This window comes from Pristis pectinata, chromosome 32 (genome assembly GCF_009764475.1).
Source record: "Pristis pectinata isolate sPriPec2 chromosome 32, sPriPec2.1.pri, whole genome shotgun sequence".
NCBI classification, from domain to species: Eukaryota; Metazoa; Chordata; class Chondrichthyes; order Rhinopristiformes; family Pristidae; genus Pristis; species Pristis pectinata.
This window is the reverse complement of record NC_067436.1, coordinates 18878704-18900695: the sequence shown is the minus strand read 5'-3', so window position 1 is coordinate 18900695 and position 21992 is coordinate 18878704. Positions and strand designations below refer to the sequence as shown.

Here is a 21992-nt window from a genome sequence, read left to right as displayed (position 1 = left end):
TGAGGGGCTGAGATAGATGGTAACAGGCTTTTAAGGGATGGAACCAAGACTGCTGCAGCAGCGCTGGTGATGAATGCGACAAATGGGTGAGTGCCAAGAAGGAAAATACCTTTATTGTGCAGTAAAAATATTAAAAGTGTTGTCATTTATAATTACAAGATATAAAACATCCTTTAAATGAAATGTAGCAACTTTGAAACATAATTATTTTGAATACTAATGTAAGAAAGTCTGTGTCAGATGAGATGAGAAAAATTCTAGTCCGGAATCACACCAACAAGAAACTGAAATGAATGGTAGTCAGGCCTGTAGCAACCAGCAGAGATGTGAGCTTTTCAATAAGGACAAAGAGCTTTTTTGTATTCATTCTCTTCTCAGATGATCATCATATCACAGGACAATCTTAAAGGAGCTGAAAGACAGAAACATGGATTAGAAATGGGAAGGGGAGAGGGGAGGGAGGGGAGGGAGAGGGGAGGGAGGGGAGGGAGAGGGGAGGGAGGGGAGGGAGGAGGGAGGGGAGGGAGGGAGGGGAGAGGAGAGGAAGGGGAGAGGGGGGAGGGAGGGAGGGGAGAGGAGAGGAAGGGGAGAGGGGGGAGGGGAGGAAGGGGAGAGGGGGGAGGGGAGGAAGGGGAGAGGGAAGGGGAGGGAGGGGAGGGGGGAGGGGAGGGGGGAGGGGAGGGAGGGGGGGAGGGGAGGGGGGAGGAGGGGAGGGGGGGAGGAGAGGGGGGAGGAGAGGGGGGGAGGAGAGGGGAGGGAGGGGAGAAGAGAGGGGAGAGGGAGGGGAGAAGAGAGGGGAGAGGGAGGGGAGGGGAGGGAGGAAAGGGGGGGGAGGGGGGGAGGGGGAGGAGGGAGGGGGGGAGTGGAAGGAGAGGGAGAGGGAGGTGCGACGGGAAACAGCACATTAATATCAACTCTGTTAACCCACAATTTTAGACAATATGTAAGTGCTCCATTCATTTCCAAATACAATGAAACATTGTTGACCCCCCGTCAGCTCACACACATCTGTGTTCACCCTTGCTCAGTTTCTTTGAATTGGTCTCCCGTTCCGCCTGTGGCTGACCCTGGTGAGTCACCGAGGCTGGGTTACATACCTGACAAAGTCCGGTGATCTGGAGATGACGTGCTGAAATTCTGAGAGGTTCACCGTTCCATCTTTATCAATGTCGGATTCTTCCAAAATCTGGGAAAAACAGTAAACAATATTCTTAAAAACGATTTCAAGTCTTCAGTCAGGTGTTACATGCATTTGCCAAAACAACATTTCAGAGTGAAAAATCACAGGATCTAACAACCTGCATTTTGCCCAAAGGGACGGGCCAAACAAACGATAAACATCACAACTGTGCAGCAGATGCAAAGGTCTCATCAACAACAATAAACTTTTTAATTACTTCTCAGCTCTATTTTCTGTCACTGCATTGTACACTGCACCCAAGCTGCTTTGTTAATTTTCATACTTGCCACAACTCCTGCACTGGTCATTAGACAGGATGGTTTGACTCTGTCACCGACCAGTCACTCAGCTGATGCAGAGAAGCGATTCCGACCATTGGTTTGGACAAGGACACACAAACAAAGCAACAACAATGTACATTTATATAGTGTCTCCATTTATCTTAAATATACAGGGAAGATAACTGTACAGTAACAAAAATTGACACTAGAACACAGAGATCAGGATAGAAGCTCAAAGGCTGAACCACAAATGGTTTGAGAGAGTTTGGGGGTGGGAAATAACAGACATTGGGGCCCTGGCAACGTTCTGGAATCTGGAGCACCAGATCTGGAGGAGCACAGAGATGGTGAAGGCCAGTGGGCTGAGGAGGTTACCCAAGTGACAGGTCGATCAAGGGGAAGGTTCTGAGAGCCAATGGAAACAAAGTTGAGGTGTCGTTAGAGTGGGAGCGTGCGTCGATCAGTGAGCATGGGTTGAATCAAGCAGAACCCCTGAAGGTTAGATTCAGCTACCAGTGCTCTGGACAGAAAAAAGGAGGCCGGTTGGCCTTGGGTTGTAACAGTCAGGTTGAGATGGAATGGGAGACACGATTTTAGTGAAAAGTAAGGTGAGGTTGAAGGTCGTCTGGCTCTGGGTCAGACTTCCACTTACGTTGTTGATCAGCTGGTTCATTTCCGACTCCGTCAGTTGGGTGTCGGCCGTGCCTCCTGTCAGACAGTTCACCAGTTTCTTCAGATCCTCTCTATCCAATGTCCCATCATCATCAAAATCTAGAAGAAGAGATGCATTAGACCCACGTGAACACTTACTCCACGTTAAGAACACGAGGAGTAGGCCACTCAGCTTCTCAAACCCGCTGTGCCAGTCAAGCAGATCTTGGTGTCAACACCACCTCCCCAGCCTCTCCCCCTGCCCCTCAATTCCTCTTGTAGTTTAAATGTGCAAGTCTCCACCTTGAACATATTCAGTGACTGCCTCCGCAGGTCTGTGGGGGAAAGGTTCACCACCCTCTGGGAGAAGAAATTTCTCCTCACCTCCAACTTAATCTGAAACTACATCAAAGTCATAGATGAAACACCCTCTCAGCGTTCACCGGGGCATGGCCCTCATCTTTCACGGAGGTGATCTCCTTCTTCTAAATGCCAATCAGCAATGGGTTCAACGTCTCTCTATGTGTCAACCCCTTAACCCCAACGTACCTCCAATGCAAGTATATCCTACCTTAGACCAGAACTGTACACAGTATTCCAGGGAGTGATCTCACTAGCACCTGGTAACATTTCATATAAACATCTCTACTTTTATACTCCACGTCCCTTGTGGAGGTCAGCATTGCTTTTGCCTTCCTACACCAAGCAGGAACTCGCTGTAGTTGTATGCAGAGCCTTTGTGTTTCATGCACTCTCACTCTGTTTAAATAGTCTGCTTTTTCATTCTTCCTTTCAAAGTGATAACCTCACACTTCCAGCCTCTTAATATCCCTTTGCAGGCCCTTTTGTGTCCTCCTACAAACCCACTTATCTCGGTATCATTGGCAAATTTAGCCACAGAACACTGGATCCCTTCATCCAAGCCATTACCATAAACAGCAAGTAGTTGAGACCGAGACACCAATCCCTGTGGCACTGACTACCAAATCCAAAGCTACCCATTTGTCACCATTCTATTTGTTATCTTCTCCCCTATGCATCTTAATATCTTGCCCCCAACCCTGTGCACTCTTGAATATTAAATGTGGACTACACCTCAGCCACAGTCCAAACTGTCCAAACATTGGCACATCTAACAAAGATCATTGGCAAACAGTTGAAAACAGGAACCCGGCCAACCTTCCCATCCCTAATCCAGATGGGTTATAACCAATTATCATTTCCTTGCTGTTTCTCCAGTTAAGATTAACTAACTCAGACATTCCATTGGTCTTTAAGCAAGATAAGAATTTTCTTACATTTATGGGAAGGACCACACTGAACCTCAGGCCGGTGAGGCAGTGAGGTCCATCTGCATTGCTCCAGAGACACAGAAATAACACATCTGCCTCAGGTTGCCCAGGCTGCATTCATAACAAGTACCAGTGAATTAATCCTGGCCATGGTATCGATTGTCCTGGACCCGGGGAAAAAAAACTAACCAAAAATTCGAAAAGCGTAGTGAGACTTTATCTCAGGAGTCGCAGAATCACTGAACACACTGAGCATGTCCAAGAAGTCCTCAAAGGACATGCTGCCATCCTTTTCATGTGCAGTTGAAAAGACGAGACAGATTCTCTCTCGGAAGGGATTGGCCTATAATCAGAGAACATAAAGTTATTAAAAAGAAATTAACTTCAAAATGTCCTTTGTTGCTCATCCTTGCCATTCAGACCAGCACTTGAATCATCAAGGCTATAGGTCAAGTGCTGGAAGATGGAATTAATATGAATGGGTGCCCACTGGTCGGTGTGGACGCAGTGGGACAATGGGCTGTTTCATGCTGTACAACTCGTGGAAGTCTCAACAATGAGTGACAATCAATGATCTTTCTGGAGGCCATCACAGCCAGGACCAATCCTGTCCCATCAGACCAGTGATTATTCTTCGTGAGAGCCCAGACTACAAACATTTGGAGACCAGCTTCACCTCACCCACTGCAGAACTTACAGCAGGGGTCACAGGAAATGAGCAGCAGCTTACTGGTCCAGAATGTTCCCTGCAGCATCTCATGTTTTCTCCAGAGTTCATTTTTCAACATTAAATGAATCATTGTGATGCTGATGGGTTCTGTCCACAACCAACAGAGCAAGAACTTTTACACCCAACCACTAAACATGGACAGAGTCCTTTACCTCCACTGAGACAATCTCATACCTTCAACTCTGGCATTTCACAGATACTCTCCTTTGGAACTCTTGTGGTTTGGAAGTCGATCAAATCATCTGAAAGCAGCTGTTTGAATAGTCGATAAGCACTTTGGATAAAATAAAAATTGATGGACATTAATATTTTAAATTTCTTTGGAACATTATATAAAGCAATGCATATTTTCTGCTGTGGATTCCAAAGTAATTCACAAGATTAATTTTTAAAATAAGGATGAAGACAGTTATTCCTCACAGATCCTGCAACATGCATTCAATAGGTTGAATTTCCTGCCATTGGCTTGTACAGAAATCATCTCTTGTAATGTTAGCTCTTTGCAGCTCCACAAGTACCACTTTTTGTCTGTTGTCTCCTTCAAACCAACAGTGCCCATATGTGGATCCAGACAATGAGTGGCTATCTGACTGTGAAGGTATTACACTTTCCTGTACATTAGTCACTGTGTAGCTAAGTGGCCAGGAACCTCAGCTGATTTTCACCCTGCATATCATGGGAGTAAAGCAGTGTCTCACTGCCACCCTCCTGCATCCACATTATGCAGCATTGTTGAAGGACTAGATCACTGGTGTTTTGGGTCGAGCAGGTTATCGCCTCTGTAGATCATACTTTTAGCCACGAGCCCAACAGCACAGTCCTTCAGCAGCCACTGAAACGTCAAAGCCCACCCTATTTCAAAAATAAAAATCTCAACTTACTGCAGGATATCTTGCTTTGTTAAAAACGTCAGCTCCTAAAAAAAAGAATAAATATTACACTCGAGGAGCAGGCTGTGACTAAAACAATGGTGGGTTTCAAAAGAACACTGGCACGTCAGACATTATGACCTTCAGATGACATTAACTCCAGGTCATTTTATTCAGGTGAATGTTAAACTACAAGGCAGTCCCAACACATCAATGCTCTGTTAAACTTCACACACAGTCAAAAACAAATTAACTGACAGAAACGGAAAATGCAGGAAATACTCAGCAGGTTATGCAGCATCTTTGGAGAAAACGACATTTCGGGTCAATAATCCTTCACCAGAAGGGGTAGGGGTGGGGGGATGTCTGTGATAGGGCAGAGGCCAAGAGAATGCAGATGTCACAGCTGTTGTTGCTGTGGGTTGGGGTGCAGTGGGGGGGGGGTGGAGGGGTGGGGAGGGGAAGGCTTGTTAATCAAAGCTGATCTGTGGGTAGGTGTAAACAGAGGGAGATGGATGGGGGCAGTGCTGAATCCATCAGAAGCAGAAGGCAGCAACTGCTGGGGATCGTCAGCTGGTCAGTTAGCATCTGTGGAGAGAGGATACCCGAGTTACCGATACAGGCTGAGGACCTAACGACAGAACTGGACAGTTCTGACAGGGACTGGGAAGGCTGCTTATCTGAACTTGAATTCAACACCGAGTTTGGAGGTCTGGGACGTTCCTTGTCGGAAGACGAGGTGCTGTTCTGAACTTGCACTGGGTTACATCCGAATCGTATAAGAGGGCAAAGACCGAAAGGTCAGAGTGGGAGCGGGATGAAGCATTAATACAACAGGCAATTGGAAGTCCCAGGTCACCCTCGTGGACTGAATGGAGCTGTTCACCCAGGCTGTTTGAGGAGTTGCGATTAACGTGTTTGGGTGATTACTGTGCAGAACCCAACGTTCACTCCACGCAGGAGGAATCAAGGCTTCCAGGTGCCTGTCACTCTCTGTCCCACCCCCACTCTGCCTTTGGCCTCCTACATTGTCCAGCACAAGGAACAACACCTCCTCTTCTGCCCTTGCACCTCGGCACTCAACACTGAGTCCAACTTCACATTATCACTACCTCTGCTGTTCCTACACCTCCGCCAGGAAGACCAGCCTTGCTCAGCACCAACGCCACGTGTCACCTGGATTCCCTTGGAATATTCCCTCTGTTCTCCCCGCCTTCTCTTCAAAACACTTTTGTTTTCTTGTTTTTCCCACTTCTGGTGAAGTGCAGTTGATCGACGATGTAAGCTTCATTCCTTTCTCCACAGATGCTACCATCCTGCTGAGTACCTCCATCATTTTGCGCTGTTTTGATTTTAGAGAACCACTTGTTTATCTTCCTTGCTAATTGTGAAATCTCCTCAAGGGCAGTTGGTTCCTTTGAGGCATTCCTCAGAGGCAGCGAGATGCCACACGTTCGACCTTTCTGCCTTTTCTCCTCTGGGTTTATTTTTGCCTCAGAGGGTGATGTTTGTTGGTGTCACTGCAAACATTCACTCTCCTGGGTGAATGGTTGCGGGGCCTGACCTTGGGATCAGCAGATCTGATACTGCGACGGGGATGAGTACGGTCACTGAGTGCCGTTCATTGCAGCTCAGTGAGTGCTGAAGAGTTGCAATAAAATGTTGAACTCTATTTTTCCCACTCCTGTAGTTCCAGGAGTGGGAAACTTCACCCACAGTTTTAACAGGTTCCGAATGAGTTCATAGGTTCTTATGAGCCAAGTGCCAATTCCTCACCTGATACTCAGAAAGCTTCTCCTTGGAGAGGTGGCTTGCTGATGCCCCCATATTCCCAGACCAACCCCCGTCCGGCTCCGAGCTGATTTCCAGATCCCCTGGGAACACTCTGTGATTCTGCAATCTCTCCAGAACCTTGTTAACTGAAGTAAGTTCCTGAAAGGAAAACAAGCAGGTTAACACTGGTCAGGACTGTGAGGGTGAGCCAGATCATTGGTGCAGTGAAGCTGGACTCCAGCCAGGTCAAAACACAGGTTGGTGTCTGGGGTCAATGGCACAGAACCAAGGCTGTAAGGTGAAGAGCTGGGAGATGATGTACCACTGTCACCCAAGACAAAGGGAAAGATATTCAGTGAATCTTCCAACACAAAAACACAAAGTAAAATACGAGTAGACCATTCAGCCCCTCAAACCTGCTGCACCACTTGGTCATGGCTGATGTTGTACCTGAAGGCCTCCACAGTGTCTGATCCCTAATTCCTGTTGTATACAAAAATCTACCAGTCTCAGCCTTGAATGTACTCGGGGACACCACAGCCCTCTGGACCAGAGAACTCCAGAGATCCAGAGCGAAGAACTTGCTCTGCAGCCTCACCTCAACACTGCCAGACTCTGAGTGTGCACCTGTCAATCACCCTCAGAACCTCAGGCTTCAGAGGGATCACCTCCCATTCTTTCCAACCCTGGAGAGCATCAGCCAACCTTCCTCGGAGGACAATTACCTCATCCTGGGACATGGCTTCACTCATACACTTGTGGTTCACGTTGCTTTATGGACAAAGAGATGAATGAGAGCTCTGATCAGGAGGTATTTTGGCCAGAACCACTGGGGGACTGATTTCCCTTGGGCATCATCTAAGGTCAACATTGAAGGGCTTGAATAAATCTAAAGCAGAGGCAAAGGAAACTGCTTAGATTAGGAAATCTAATTAGGAAAGTGGTAGATTAGGAAAGGGCAGGAACAGGGGTGGCAATGAGTGGGAACATGGTCAGAGCAGAGATGCAGAGAACCCTGGTGACAAGCAAATAAACTGTCCTGAACCCTACACTGAGTGCAGGGAAGAGACAGTAACTGGGAGGTGGGTTGGCTGGAACCGGAGCCACAGGGAGTGCTGGTCCAATGTGGGGAAGAACAGATGTCTTCTGATGAAACTGAATCACTTGATTTGCTCAGAGGCCATTTGACCTCATCAACCAGGCAGTGGTCTGCACAGACTGTGCTGGTTCCCCGAGTCGACCATCAGAGTCATCTGGCAGAAGGCCTCAAATGCCAAGATCTCACTTGGCTGGTGATGAGAGGGACCCTCCCTGTCCGATCCTTCAATCCCACCCTTGAGGAGGCTGTGGTGCTGATGAGACTATTGCTCATCTCCTTCTGGAATGTGCATTTGCCAAGAGGGTCTGGAAGGGGATGCAGTGGTCTTTCTGCAGCTGCGTAACCCTACACCCTGTGGTCTACAGAAACGCACAGTGAGGCAAACATCGACTGCTGCCGGAAGGTCGTCCACTCCAGTAACGATGCTCCTTGGTCCGCCTAAAATCTGCTGGTCTCCCAGCGTGAGGATTCAGCTGCTGCCTGTCAGTCACGTTCCAAGGTGCAGGAGCACGTGCTGAGGGACACACTGAAGCTCAGTACAGCCACCACAAGGGCTCAGTGGGGAAGGAGCAGAGTCTGGGATCCTGTCACCTCTTGACATGCTGGGACTGAAATCTGGGTCAGAACCTCTCAGATTCATCAATCGAGGATTATATGCAAAATAAAAATAGATGTCCTGCTGACAGAATGTGAATCTCATCAACAAATGGAACAACATGAATCATCCCGACATACAAATACCTTGTATTGTACCTTTGCAACTGTAAAATAAAGAATATTTTTCAGAGGTAAGGGATAGGTTCTGTAACCAGCTCTACACCCCTCCACACACCTTCCCCACCCCTCCCCACACGCAGACATCTCCATATACACGGAAGAAATCCTGATGTTTGCTACCAAAGCATTAACTGGAAGACGAGGGGTGGGAGTTGGGTAAAAAGCACTAATGCTGCTGCTATACCACATCCTCATGGATTATTCATCTGATCAATGATAGTTTGGCATCTTGTTACAAAGAATGAAGTGTTTCCACTGCCAGTTCTTCCTGTGAGTGAAACCCGACACTTGCCCTGTGCTGATCTCAGCCAAGGCAGGGGCTCGGTTCCTCCATCGACCTCAGAGTCCAAGGGCAGAGTGGAGGGAGGGGAATCACCCGCACTTCCTGGACGGAACATGCTTCAGCTGTGATCCAGTGACCCTGCCCAGAGTCAGCCAGAACTGCACGAGATCGAGGGCTTTAAGGTGATGACCACAGGGATTCACAGCAAGGAAGGAGGCCATCTGACCTGTCGCCCATACTAGCACAATATGGATCTAGATTTCTCCCATTTCCCGGCTCTCGATCCACAGCCCAGCTAATGCAGAAGGCTTTTCACAGTGGGGAGGGTCTCAGCCTCCAGCACCCCCCCACCAGGCAGTGAGGTCCAGACCCCTTATTTTGGGTAAAACAGCCCTCCCTGTCCGGGCCTGACCTGACACACCTCAATTAAACCTCTCCTCCATCTGAAGGAACCAACGCTGACGGTCAGTCTCTCCCCCTGATGGTAACGTCCCAGCCCTGCAACACCCTGGTGAATCTGTCTGCAGCCGTGTTGTGGCCACAGCCGTGGACTGGGCAGTGTCCAGTCCGACGTGGCCTCCCTCCTCTTACATTCTGTGCCTTGTCCAATAAAAGCGAGTGTCAGAGCGAGATGCAGCCGGGCACAGGCCCTTCAGCCCATTGTCCATTCTGACCATCAAGCACCCGTTTTTACACCAATCCTACCCAAACCCACTTTATTCTCCCCACAGTCCCACCAACTCTTCCCAGATTCCACCACTCACCAGAGACAGCAGCCCATCGACCCACCAACACGCAGGTCACTGGGACGTGGGAGGAAACTCACAGGGAGAACGTGCAAACTCCACACAGACAGCAGCCCTACTACCTGCACCACACCGCTGCTTCCTAACCATCTTATCCACCCGTCCTGCTTCCCGCCGGGATCTGCAGACACACTTCCTGGTATCCCAGTGCATCTCCAGCAGCAACAAACAAACCACTGGAGGAACGGTGGGTTGGGCAGCAGTTGCGGAGGCAGAGGGATGGTCGATATTTCGGGTCGAGACCCGGCATCAGAAGGTGTGTCTCCTGCACTGTGGGCCCTCCTCTAACTCATTACCTCACACTTCCCCACAGTGCACCAGTCACCCTTGTGCCTGCATAACTCACCAGCAACCACCCAACGGACGGAAAACTATATTAAAATAAATATATATCACCATCATTTATATTACTCAAAGTGAAGGGCCCTGTACTGTAGCTCGTGGAACCCCTGCACACCGACCCCCAGTCCCTGAAACCCCTGTTTACTTCCTCCCACTGAGCTGCACGTTTTAATCCACTTTGCTACTTTCCCTCAGATTCCACAGACTTCTAACTGATTAAGCTGCCTTATGTGATGTGATCAAATGCTTTGCTGTAATCTCTAATTGGGCTTTCACCAATGCTCTACCTTCATTACCCCTCCTTGTTCTTGTATTAAAAAGAAAATAATTTAATTTGACCCACTGTCCCTTAAAACCAGAGGCTGACTGCCCTCAATGGCCCCACAACTCCCCAAGTGCTGAGTAATACCCACCCTCAGATATTTCCCCAGTACCCGGCACCACCACATCAGGCTGCAGGAACACGGTCCCCACACTCTATCAAACAACGACAATGTCAGCAACCTTCCAGCCGTCAGCACCAGCCCATCTCTGTAACCATCCGAAGGACAGTCAGTCAGGTTGTGGAGGAGCTGACTGTAACCTCCAGCAACACACCAAGTGCTGGAGGAACTCAGCTGGTCAGGCAGCATCTATGGAGGGAAATGGACATCCATGTATGGGGTCGGGACCCTTCATCTGGACTCTTCCAAACTCCAGCAGATACCAGTTTAGCCTGTCCAACCTTCCTTGTGTTTACCCGTCTATTGCAGGCATTTCACACCCACGTCCTCTTGGGTGAAGACGCCCCCAAATACTCATTCAGACCCGTGCTTTCCACCTCCAAACCCGACTGCCTCATTAATCATCCCCTTGTTCTTTACGTACTTATAAAACATCTTTGGATCGGATTTGATTTTACTTGCTGAATACTTCCCAACACCCCCTCTATGTTTCCCTTGTAATTTTACACTTCCTGGTCTCCTGCCTGATTTCCACTCCCTCCCACCATGCACCATGATCTGGGGGCCTCGATATGACAGACCCCCACCCCCCCCCCCCAACTCTCCACTCCCCCCACCCCACCTTCTCCCCCACCCCCAGCCGTGCTTGGGACTGACCTACCTTCCAGTAGCTGTTGCCTAACCCCTTGGCGGAATGACAGACTTGGCCCCACATCAATTTGGAAACTTTACTCTGACTTTTGTCCCAATACTCAGCCAAATCTGAGTGACATCACGTCCTCAGGAATGCCCCCTCCTCTTCCAGCAGTCCAGCCCCCGACACCAAATCCAGACTCACCCCTGCCCCACCTTGTTGGGGAGACAAGGCATTCAACTCAGACCAAGAGGTGAATCATCTGAAACAATTCCTCTGGCAAAAAATGTTCTCCTGAATGTACCGAATTCCGTGCCCTCCATAACTTTCTGGCTGGATCCCAGTCTGCTGCAGGAGCTGTGGCGGGTCCCACAGGAGGTGCAGGAACTGAAGGTGACTTTACCTGCGCGGGTCGCTGATCGGGATCCGGCCGCCACAGCTGCAGACAAGGTGCAGACACGTCTGGAGCTCCGCGCCCCGCACCCCGGGGGGAGTGGCACATCCCAGGACCAGGCCCCAGATTCCGGTGGCGGAAACGCCGTCCCGGAGGGCGGATCGAACCCTCAGGTCTCCTTTAAATCTTTCCCCTCTCACCTTACACCCAATGCCAATTCTCCTGGATCTTTGTATCAAAGCTTCGAACTGTGGCTCTTTGGTTGGTGATTGGGAGGAAAATCCAGGGATTTATTCCTGTGAAGGTAGAACCCCCTCACTCAGCGACACCCACGTAAATTGTTAGTGATTGTCGCATCACCACCAGGTACACACCGCCAGGCTCAAGGACAGCTTCTATCCTGCTGTTGTAAGACCATTGAACGTTCCTCTCATACAATAAGATGGACTCTTGACCTCACAATCTACCATATCATGGCCCTCGCACATTATTGTCTGCCTGTACTGCATTTTCTCTAACTGTAACACTTCATTCTACAAAGTTATTCCTTTCCCTTTTACTACCCCAATGCACTGATGTGATGAAATGATCTGTATGGATGGCACGCAGAACAAAGTTTTTCACTGTACCTCGGTACATGTGACAATAATAAACCAATTTACCAATCTCCAACCATCACCTAACCACCATTCCCCTTTCCTGCTGAAGTATTTATAACCACTAGTAACCTGGCAATAAAACAGTTTACTGAACTATAATTGACTGCAGGCAAGTCTAAGGTCTGCAGCAGCGTTTCACCAGGAGCAGGACTTTCCGGGTGAAAAGTTGCCAAAGAGAGAACAGAACAGGGCAGACGGACGCACGGAGACCACAGGTGGAATCTGCAGCATCAGAGCTGCACCAGTAACCATGTGCCGGTGTGACCGTTCCCTCCTCAATAATAACCTTCATTCACAGGTCCAGATCAGCAGCTGATCCACAGTGGTTTCCAGTAACTGAGACCCTGAAACATCAGTGCGGGTAAAGGGGCTGGTACAGATAGGTATGGCATAGACACCGTGGGCCGAAGGGCCTGTTTCTGTGCTGTATGACTCTGACTTCCCTACGTTAGACCATGGACTAACACCCATGAATCGTGACTTCCTCACTTGTGTTTACATGAAGAGTACGTGTCTAAAGCTCCCTCACCACTGCGGGTAAGGCAGGTGTGTGACATGAACAATGCACCCTGCTCTCGGCTGGGACACAGAAGCAGAGAGGGAGAGCGAGACAGGAGGGTTCGGCCAACTCTTCTGCTCTCCATAAATCAATAACATTTTAAAGCTCGTGTGAAACATCCCCCAGTTCCAAGGGTGAATACGTCACCCTCAGGTCATTCCAATCAAGAAGCCGAGAACCTGGAGACACAGGAGACTGCAGATGCCGGAATCTGGAGCAACACACAAAACGTCGACTGTCCATTCCCCTCCACAGACACTGCCTGACCTGCTGAGTTCCCCCAGCAGCTTGTTTGTTTGTCTGTCTAGAACTGCATTTCCATAGCACCGTTCAAGACCTGCTAAAGCACCTACAGCCAAGTCAATGTGGAAAACCCAGCTGCCAAACTGTGCACAGCAAGATCCCACAAACTTCAACAGTTTAAAACAATAATTGAAAATTTGATAACCTTTAATACATGATTGAAAGGTTGATAACCCTCTGTAGATGCTGCCCGACCTGCTGAGGATTTCTAGCATTTCCTGTTTTAATTTCAGCCCTGAAAGGTCTGGCCTGAATTTTTAGATTCTGGGCCCTCAGCCGTGGACTCCCCACGCCGCAGAAACAGGGGAACTGACTTTCTCTCAAACCACTCTCAGTAACGTGAAAACTTCAATTGAATCATCTCAGCCTTCTGGTCAGCATTCTCTCAGTACTGCACCCCAACAGGTAGAGAGTGCTCCCGCTCACTCATTGACCAGATCACCTTGTTTATAGCTTATCCCAATGGTTACCAGGGTTTCATCCGATGGAAGACATCCTGTCCCTCCCACGCCCACATCCCTGCAGCACTTTGTGTCTCCTTCCCAGTTCTGACGGAGGGTCTTCGACCTAACACATTAACTCTGAATCGCTTCCCACAGACGCAGGCTGACCTGCTGAGTACTTCCAGCATTTCTGTTTCTATTTCCAAAAGCCAGCCCTGCCCCCATGTGCTGCCCAGAGCCCAGACGCGGACGCAGGTTCTGGGCTCAGCTCCAATGACCGTCAAGAAATAACTTACTGACAAACTTTACAAATTTATTCATATAGAATGACCAACAATTTTAAGCAGAGGCTGAACTCTAGGCCATATCATTCCCATGGAACATAGAACAGTACAACACAGGCCCTTCGGCCCACGATGTTGTGCTGACCTCTATAAACCTACTCCCTGATCAATCTAACCCTTCCCTCCTACACAGCCCATAACCCTCCATTTTTCTTACACCCATTGCCTATCTAAGAGTCTTTTAAATGTCCCCATTGTATCAGCCTCTCCCACCACCCCCAACAGTGAGTTCCAGGCGCCCACCACTCTGTGTGTGAAAAACCTACCTCTGACATCTCCCCTAGACTTTCCTCCATTCACCTTAAACAGATGTACTCTGGTATTGGCCATTGCCGCCCTAGGGAAAAGGTGCTGGCTGTCCACTCCATCTATGCCCCTCATAGTCTTATACACCGCTATCAAGTCGTCTCTCATCCTGCAACACTCCAAAGAGAAAAACCCTAACTCACTCAACCTTTCCTTGTAAGACAATGCTCTCTAATCCAGGCAGCATCCTGGTAAATCTCCTCTGCACCCTCTCTAAAGCTTCTGCATCTTTCCTATAATGACGTGACCAGAACTGAACACAGTACTCTAAGTGTGGTCTGACCTAAGTTCTATAGAGCTGCAACATTTTCTCGTGGCTCTTGAACTCAATCCCCTGACTAATGAAGGCCAACACACCATACACCTTCTTAACAACCCTATCAACCTGAGCGGCAACTTTGAGGGATCCATGGACTTAGACTCCAAGATCCCTCTGTTCCTCCACACTGCTAAGAATCCTGCCATAACCTTGTATTCTGTCTTCAAGCTTGATCTTCCAAAGTGTATCACTTCACACTTTTCCAAATTGAACTCCATCTGCCACTTCTCCGCCCAACTCTGCATCCTGTCTATATCCCGTTGTAACCTACAGCAATGTTCCACACTATCCACAACACCCCCAACCTTCATGTCATCTGCAAACTTACTAACCCACACCCCCCCTTCCTCATCCAAGTCATATATAAAAATCACAAAGAGTAGAGGTCCCAGAACAGATCCCTGTGGAACACCACTGGTCACCAACCTCCAGGCAGAATACGCTCCATCTACCACCACCCTCTGTCTTCTGTAGGCGAGCCAATTCCGAATCCACACAGCCAAGTCTCCATGGACCCCATGCCTCATGACTTTCTGGATCAGCCTACCTTGGGGAACCTTGTCAAACACCTTACTAAAGTCCACATACACCACATCCACCACTCTACCTTCAATTTGTTCTGTCACCTCCTCGAAAAACTCAGTTAGGCTCGTGAGGCATGACCTGTCTTTCACAAAGCCACACTGACTACCCCTAACAAGACTATGCTTCTCCAAATGCTCATAAGTCCTGCCCCTAAGAATCCTCTCCAATAGTTTGCCCACCACTGACGTAAGACTCACTGGTCTATAATTCCCGGGATTATCCCTATTACCTTTCTTGAACAAGGGAACAACATTTGCAATCCTCCAGTCCTCTGGTACCACTCCTGTGGCCAGGGAAGATGCAAAGATCATCATCAATGCCCCAGCAATCTCTTCCCGTAGTAACCTGGGGTATATCCCATCCAGCCCCGGGGACTTATCTATCCTAATGTTTTTCAGAAGCTCCAACACTACCTCTTTCTTCTCAACATGCTCCAGCACATTAGCTTGTTCTACGCTGACCTCACATTCGTCAAAGTCCCTCTCCCTGGTGAACACTGAAGCAAAGTATTCATTAAGGACCTCCCCTACCTCCTCCACCTCCAGGTACACGTTTCCCCCCTTATCCCTGAGTGGTACTACCCTCACCCTAGTCATCCTCCTGTTCTTCATGTACATGTAGAATGCCTTGGGGTTTTCCTTAATCCTACTCACCAAGGCCTTCTCATGTCCCCTTCTAGCTCTCCTAAGTCCCTTCTTAAGCTCCTTCCTGGTTACTTTATAATTCTCACCAGCCCCATTTGATTTTTGCTTCCTAAACCTTAAGTATGTTTCCTTCTTCCTCTTGACTAAACCCCTCCCTTGTCAACTATGGTTCCTTCACCCAATCATCCTTTCCCTGTCTCAGTGGGGCAAACCTATCCAGAACCCCATGCAAGTGGTCCCTAAACAGCCTCCACATTTCTGCTGTGCATTTCCCTGAGGATATCTGTTCCTAATTTACGCTCCCAAGTTCCTGCCTAATACCATCGTAATTAGCCCTCCCCCAATTAAAAACTTTCCCATATCATCTGCTCCTATCCTTGTCCATGGCTATGCTAAAGGTCAGGGAATTGTGGTCACTATCTCCGAAATGCTCACCCACCAAGAGTTTTGTCACCTGACCAGGTTCATCGCCTAGTACTAGATCTAGTATGGCCTCTCCTCTAGTCGGCCTGTCCACATACTGTGTCTGGAATCCTTCCTGGACACACCGAACAAATTCTGCCCCATCTAAACCTCTTGCACTAAGGAGGTGCCAATCAATATTAGGGAAGTTGAAGTTACCCACGACATCAACTCTCTTATTTTTGCACCTTTCCAAAATCAGCCTCCCGATCTGCTCCTCAGTGTCCCGGTGGCTATTGGGGGGCCTACAGAATACTCCCAGTAAAGTGATCGCTCCCTTCCTGTTTCTGACTTCCACCCACACTGACTCAGTGGACGATCCCTCCAGGACGTCCTCCCTCTCTACAGTTGTGATACTGTCCCTGATCAGCAAAGCCACTCCCCCACCTCTTTTACCTCCGTCCCTGTCCCTTTTGAAACATCTAAACCCCAGAACATCAATTAGCCAATCCTGCCCTTGCAACCGCCAAGTCTCTGTAATGGCCACAGTATCATAGTTTCATGTAGTGATCCAGGTTCCAATATCAAGTTAACTCACAGGGCAGAGGGTGGTTTGATTGTTAAAGCAAAAATAACCCTACAGCCTTACTTCTTAAGCAGATTTTAGTTACGTCACTGATTCCCAAAGCAAAAAAAAACTGCAATGCTAAAACTCTGAAGTGTAAACAGAAACTGGTGGAAACACTCAGCGGGTCGGGCAGCGTCTGTGGAGAGAGGGACAGTTAACGTTTCAGGTCCGTGACCTTTTATCAGAATCACCAGAACTGGTAGATTAGATAAAGTTGGTACAGTGGTCAACAGAGTCCCAGCCTCAACAGTGAAACTCATGCCCTCTCAGGCACTTCTATGGCTACAGCTAGAGCCACAAACAGATCAGGCTAGTGTAATACTTCACAACATCCACAAAACTGGACACATCGTTGGAAACGCAAATCATCTCTTCGCTAATCCTGCATGCAGTTGATTCGCTAAAGACTATACTTTTCTATAAAACTGGCAGAACTTCTGAAAGATTAAGTCAGTGATTCAATGCAGATATTGGGAACATAGTGTGACATTTACAGGTAATATACACTATACACTCATGGCTGCATGGCCAGATTCTGCTCTAACTCCATCTACAAGTTTGCAGATGATACCACCGTTGTAGGCTGTATCTCAAATAATGATGAGTCGGATACAGGAAGGAGATAGAGAGCTTAGTGACATGGTGTCATGACAACAACCTTTCCCTCAATGTCAACAAAAGAGCTGGTCATTGACTTCAGGAAAGGGGGCAGTGCACATGCACCTGTCTACATCAATGGTGCTGAGGTCGAGAGGGTTGAGAGCTTCAAGTTCCTAGGAGTGAACATCACCAACAGCCTGTCCTGGTCCAACCACTTAAATGCCATGGCTAAGAAAGCTCACCAGCGCCTCTACTTCATCAGGAGGCTAAAGAAATTTGGTTTGTCCCCTTTGACTCTCACCAACTTTTATCGATGCACCATAGAAAGCATCCCATCTGGATGCATCACAGCTTGGTACAGCAACTGCTCTGCCTGGGACTGCAAGAAACTGCAGAGAGTTGTGGACACAGCTCAGCACATCACGGAAACCAGCCTCTCCTCCATGGACTCTATACCTCTCGCTGCCTTGGTGAAGCAGCCAGCATAATCAAAGGCCCCACCCACCCAGGTCACTCTCTCTTCTCCCCTCTCCCATCAGGTAGAAGATACAGGACCCTGAGGGCACGTACCACCAGACTTAAGGATGGCTTCCATCCCACAGTGATAAGACTATTGAACAGTTCCCTTATATGATGAGATGGACTCTTGACCTCACAATCTACCTTGTTATGACCCTGCACCTTATTGTCTACCTGCAATGCACTTCCCTGTATTCTGTTATTGTTTTACCCTGTACTACCTCAATGCACTGTGTAATGAATTGATCTGTACAAACAGTATGCAAGACAAGTTTTTCACTGTACCTTGGTACAAGTGACAATAATAAACCAATACCAATAAATGGAACACTAAAGTATACACACTTAAATGTCCTGTATAACGTACTTATACATCTCTCTTATACACACACACTCAATGGGGAGTGCCTGCGAGAAGAGAAGTAGAGAGCGGGAAAACAAATTAAAAATGAAAATAGATACACACAAAAAAATTGAAAATCATAAAATAAATTAATAATTTAGGCTAGAATCAAAATTACAGATAGTTGAAACTAAAATGAATTCACAATGGTGAAAGTTGATGCAAAGGGGCTGGACAAATAGAATATCTGCCCACTGAACGTTTTGTATTTTCTTACAATGTAGAAGGAAGCCACCAATCGGCCCGTCGAGTCTATGCTAACACCCAGAGCAGTTCCAACAGCCCCACGTATTTCCCCCGTAACCTAATCTTTTTTCACATGCCAATCAATCCCCCCAATTCTCCTACTGTTAGGGATGTGGGAGGGAACCGGGACACCCGGGACACCCATATGGTCACGGCGAGAATGTGCAAACTCCACACACAGAGAGTGCCCAAGGTCAGAATTGTACCTGGATCCCTGGAGTCTAACGATCCACATAACCTGTCCAGCAATTGGCAGATTTGCGAGGAGGTTAGGGATGAAGGAGTGGGGAGCGATCACCGTTGGGGTGGGTGGTGTCGCTGTGTGGAGCAGGGTTCTGGTGTGAATGGCAAGGTTGTGAGCTGCTGGATCGAGAGCCCAGTGAGGGAACAAACGCCTGACAGAGATGGAAGGCCACTGAAAACGAGAGAGAGATTGACTGGGAGAGGACATTTGATAGTGGCAACTAATCTGTCTGGCAGAGATGTGAACGGAGAGAGGACCAGAGGACAGAAAACCAACAGGACGTGTGAGCCAGCAGCAGCGGCTGAGAGGGGCAGGTGGTCCAGGGCTGTGAGTGGGGAGAGTGGAGGGAACCTGGGCCACGAGTCCAAGGTGTGGCCCTTCATGGATTTCCCAGCTTTTCTCTTTCAGCTCCCCTCCCTGCCTCAGGGTAACCGGGTTCGATCCCAACCTGATGTCTGTGACTCCACAAATTTCTCCCCGGGGGCTCCGGTTTCCTCCCACATCCCAAGGACATGCGGGTCGGTAAGTTAATTACCCCTAACGTAGGTGAGTGGTAGAATCTGGGGGAGGTGATGGGGAATGTGGGGAGAACAGAATTACAGGAAAAGTTAGTGGGGGAATGGAATTGCTCTGTGAGACAGCACAGACTCGATGGGTAGAAAGGCCTCCTTCGCTGTCAAGAGGAAATATGGACAGATATTTCCAAACTGAAGGCCATTACTGCAGGAAGCAGTGAAAGTGCAGGCAACACATCCACTTCTCCCCTCCCCAACACATCCCAGAAACGTAGCCCCTGCTCCCTCATGCCCCCAGCTTGCAGTACTTGTAACCAGCCCTGTCCATCCGTCCCCTTCCTTCCCGAATCCCCGGACCCTACCCCCAATCCCACAGCTGTTCCTGCCTTCCTTTCCCTATCACCCCCCCAGCTCCTCAGCCCCCCCACAGCTATTCCTTCCCTCTACAGCTCCCCAGCCCTCATCCCTCTTCCTCAGCTCCTCCCTACCCCTCCCTCTCCCTCCCTACCCTTCTCTCCCTCACCCCCTCTTCCCTCCCACACCCTCTTCTGCTCACCCCTCTCCAACCCCCTCCTTCCCCCTCCCCTCCCTCAGCCCCTCTCCCTCCTTCTACCCCTCCCCTCTCCCTCCCTCTCTCTCCCCCTCCTTCTCCCTCTCCCCCTCCTTCTCCATCTCCCCCTCCTCTCTCCCTCCCTCTCCCCCTCCCCTCAGCCCCTCCCTCCTCCTCCCTCCCCTCCCTCCCTCTCCCTCCCCTCCCTCCCTCCCTCTCCCTCCCCTCCCCTCCCTCTCCCTCCCCTCCCTCTCCCTCTCCTCCCTCTCCTCTCCCTCCCCTCCCTCTCCTCCTCTCCCTCCCCTCCCTCTCCCTCCCCTCACTCCCCCTCCCCTCCCTCTCCCTCCCCTCACTCCCCCTCCCCTCCCCTCACTCCCCCTCCCCTCCCCTCACTCCCCCTCCCTCTCCCTCTCCCTCCCCTCCCTCTCCCTCCCCTCCCTCCCCTCCCTCTCCCTCCCCCTCCCTCTCCCTCCCCTCCCTCTCCCTCCCTCTCCCTCTCCTCCCTCTCCCCTCCCCTCCCTCCCCTCCCTCTCCCTCCCCTCCCCTCCCCTCCCTCTCCCTCCCCTCCCTCTCCCTCCCCTCCCCTCACTCCCCCTCCCCTCCCCTCACTCCCCCTCCCCTCCCCTCACTCCCCCTCCCCTCCCCTCACTCCCCCTCCCCTCCCCTCACTCCCTCCCTCTCCCTCCCTCCCCTCACTCCCTCCCTCTCCCTCCCCTCCCCTCACTCCCTCCCTCTCCCTCCCCTCACTCCCTCCCTCTCCCTCCCCTCCCCTCCCTCCCCTCCCCTCCCTCGGGCCCGGCCGCTCCACTCACTCCGGAGGATTCGCCGGGCCGTTCCCGCAGTACCGACAATGATCAGGCGGAGTGTCGCGGCAGCCGGGGGGGGGTGTGGTGGTGGTGGGGGGGGTGGGGGTTGAGGGGGTGGGGACCGGGGGGTGGGGGGAGGGGACAAAGTTGGTCGGATCGGAACTCCGAGAAAGTTCAGAAATTCCAGGACGGGAAACTTACCCGGAAGTCGGGGAGATCCGTTCACAAAGTGGCTCCGGGGGGCCGCCTGGTGGCGTCCGCTGCAACTGCAGCTGCCACACGGCGCTGCACAGGACGATGTCTCCCCGGAGCGGCGCTGCACGGGTGCCAGCCCTTCTCGGTCAAAGTCGGGTTTATTGTCATGTGCATGGGCCCATGTATGCACAGGGGCAATGAAAAACTTGCTTGCAGCAGCAGCACAGTCACGTAGCATCAGATACACAACATTCACAAGCAAAACATAAGCATACATTATACACAATTTTTAAATTGGTAATTTGGTTTATTATTGTCACATGAACCGAGGTGCAGTGAAAAACTTGTCTTGCATACTGTTCGTACAGATCAATTCACTACATCAGTGCATTGAGGTAGTACAGGGTAAAACAATAACAGAGTGCAGAATATAGTGTTACAGAGAAAGTACAGTGCAGGTAGACAGTAAGGTGCAAGGTCACAATGAAGTAGATTATGAGGTCAAGAGTCCATTTTATTGTACTAGGAAACTGTTCAATAATCTTATAACAGTGGGATAGAAGCTGTCCTTGAGCCTGGTGGTACGTGTTTTCAGGCTTTTGTATCTTCTGCCCGATAGGAGGGGGAGGAGACAGAATGGTTGGGGTAGGAGGGGTCTTTGATTATGCTGGCTGCTTTACCAAGGCAGCAAGAAGTGTAGACAGAGTCCATGGAGGGGAGGCTGGTTTCCGTGATGTGCTGAGCTGTGTCCACAACTCTCTGCAGTTTCTTGTAGTCCCGGGCAGAGCAGTTGCCGTACCAAGCTGTGATAGACACAAGATTTAGATTCCAGCATCTTCAGAATCTCTTATGCATCCAGATAGGATGCATTCTATGGTGCATCGATAAAAATTGGTGACGGTTGACGGGGACATGACAAATTTCTTTAGCCTCCTGAGGAAGTGGAGGTGCTGGTGAGCTTTCTTGGCCGTAGTGTCTATGTGGTTGGACCAAGTCAGGTTATTGGTGATGTTCACTTCTAGGAACTTGAAGCTCTCAACCCTCTTGACCTCAGCACCCTTCCTTAAGTCAATGACCAGCTCTTTTGTTTTGCTGACATTGAGGGAAAGGTTGTTGTTGTGACAACATGCTACTAAGCTATCTCCTTCCTGTACTCTGACTCATCGTT

The 21992-nt window shown here is 49.6% G+C and overlaps 1 protein-coding gene across 2 annotated transcripts; it reads right to left on the bottom strand.

The window, feature by feature from the left end:
• Positions 1-87: 87 nt before the first annotated feature.
• LOC127585230 (calcium and integrin-binding protein 1-like) lies at positions 88-20869 on the bottom strand. 2 transcript variants are annotated; one of them, XM_052042528.1, is made up of 8 exons: positions 20831-20869; positions 6780-6935; positions 5016-5050; positions 4309-4408; positions 3594-3747; positions 2114-2232; positions 1098-1186; positions 88-412 (listed from the first exon to the last, which is right to left on the bottom strand). In XM_052042528.1, exons 2-8 carry the CDS (start codon positions 6828-6830, stop codon positions 391-393), a joined length of 570 nt encoding a protein of 189 aa, XP_051898488.1. In that variant the 5' UTR covers positions 6831-6935; positions 20831-20869; the 3' UTR covers positions 88-390. The 2 variants fall into 2 exon arrangements, with proteins under 2 accessions (XP_051898488.1, XP_051898487.1); XM_052042527.1 differs by having other exon boundaries at positions 20636-20839.
• Between the last annotated feature and the right edge of the window lie 1123 nt (positions 20870-21992).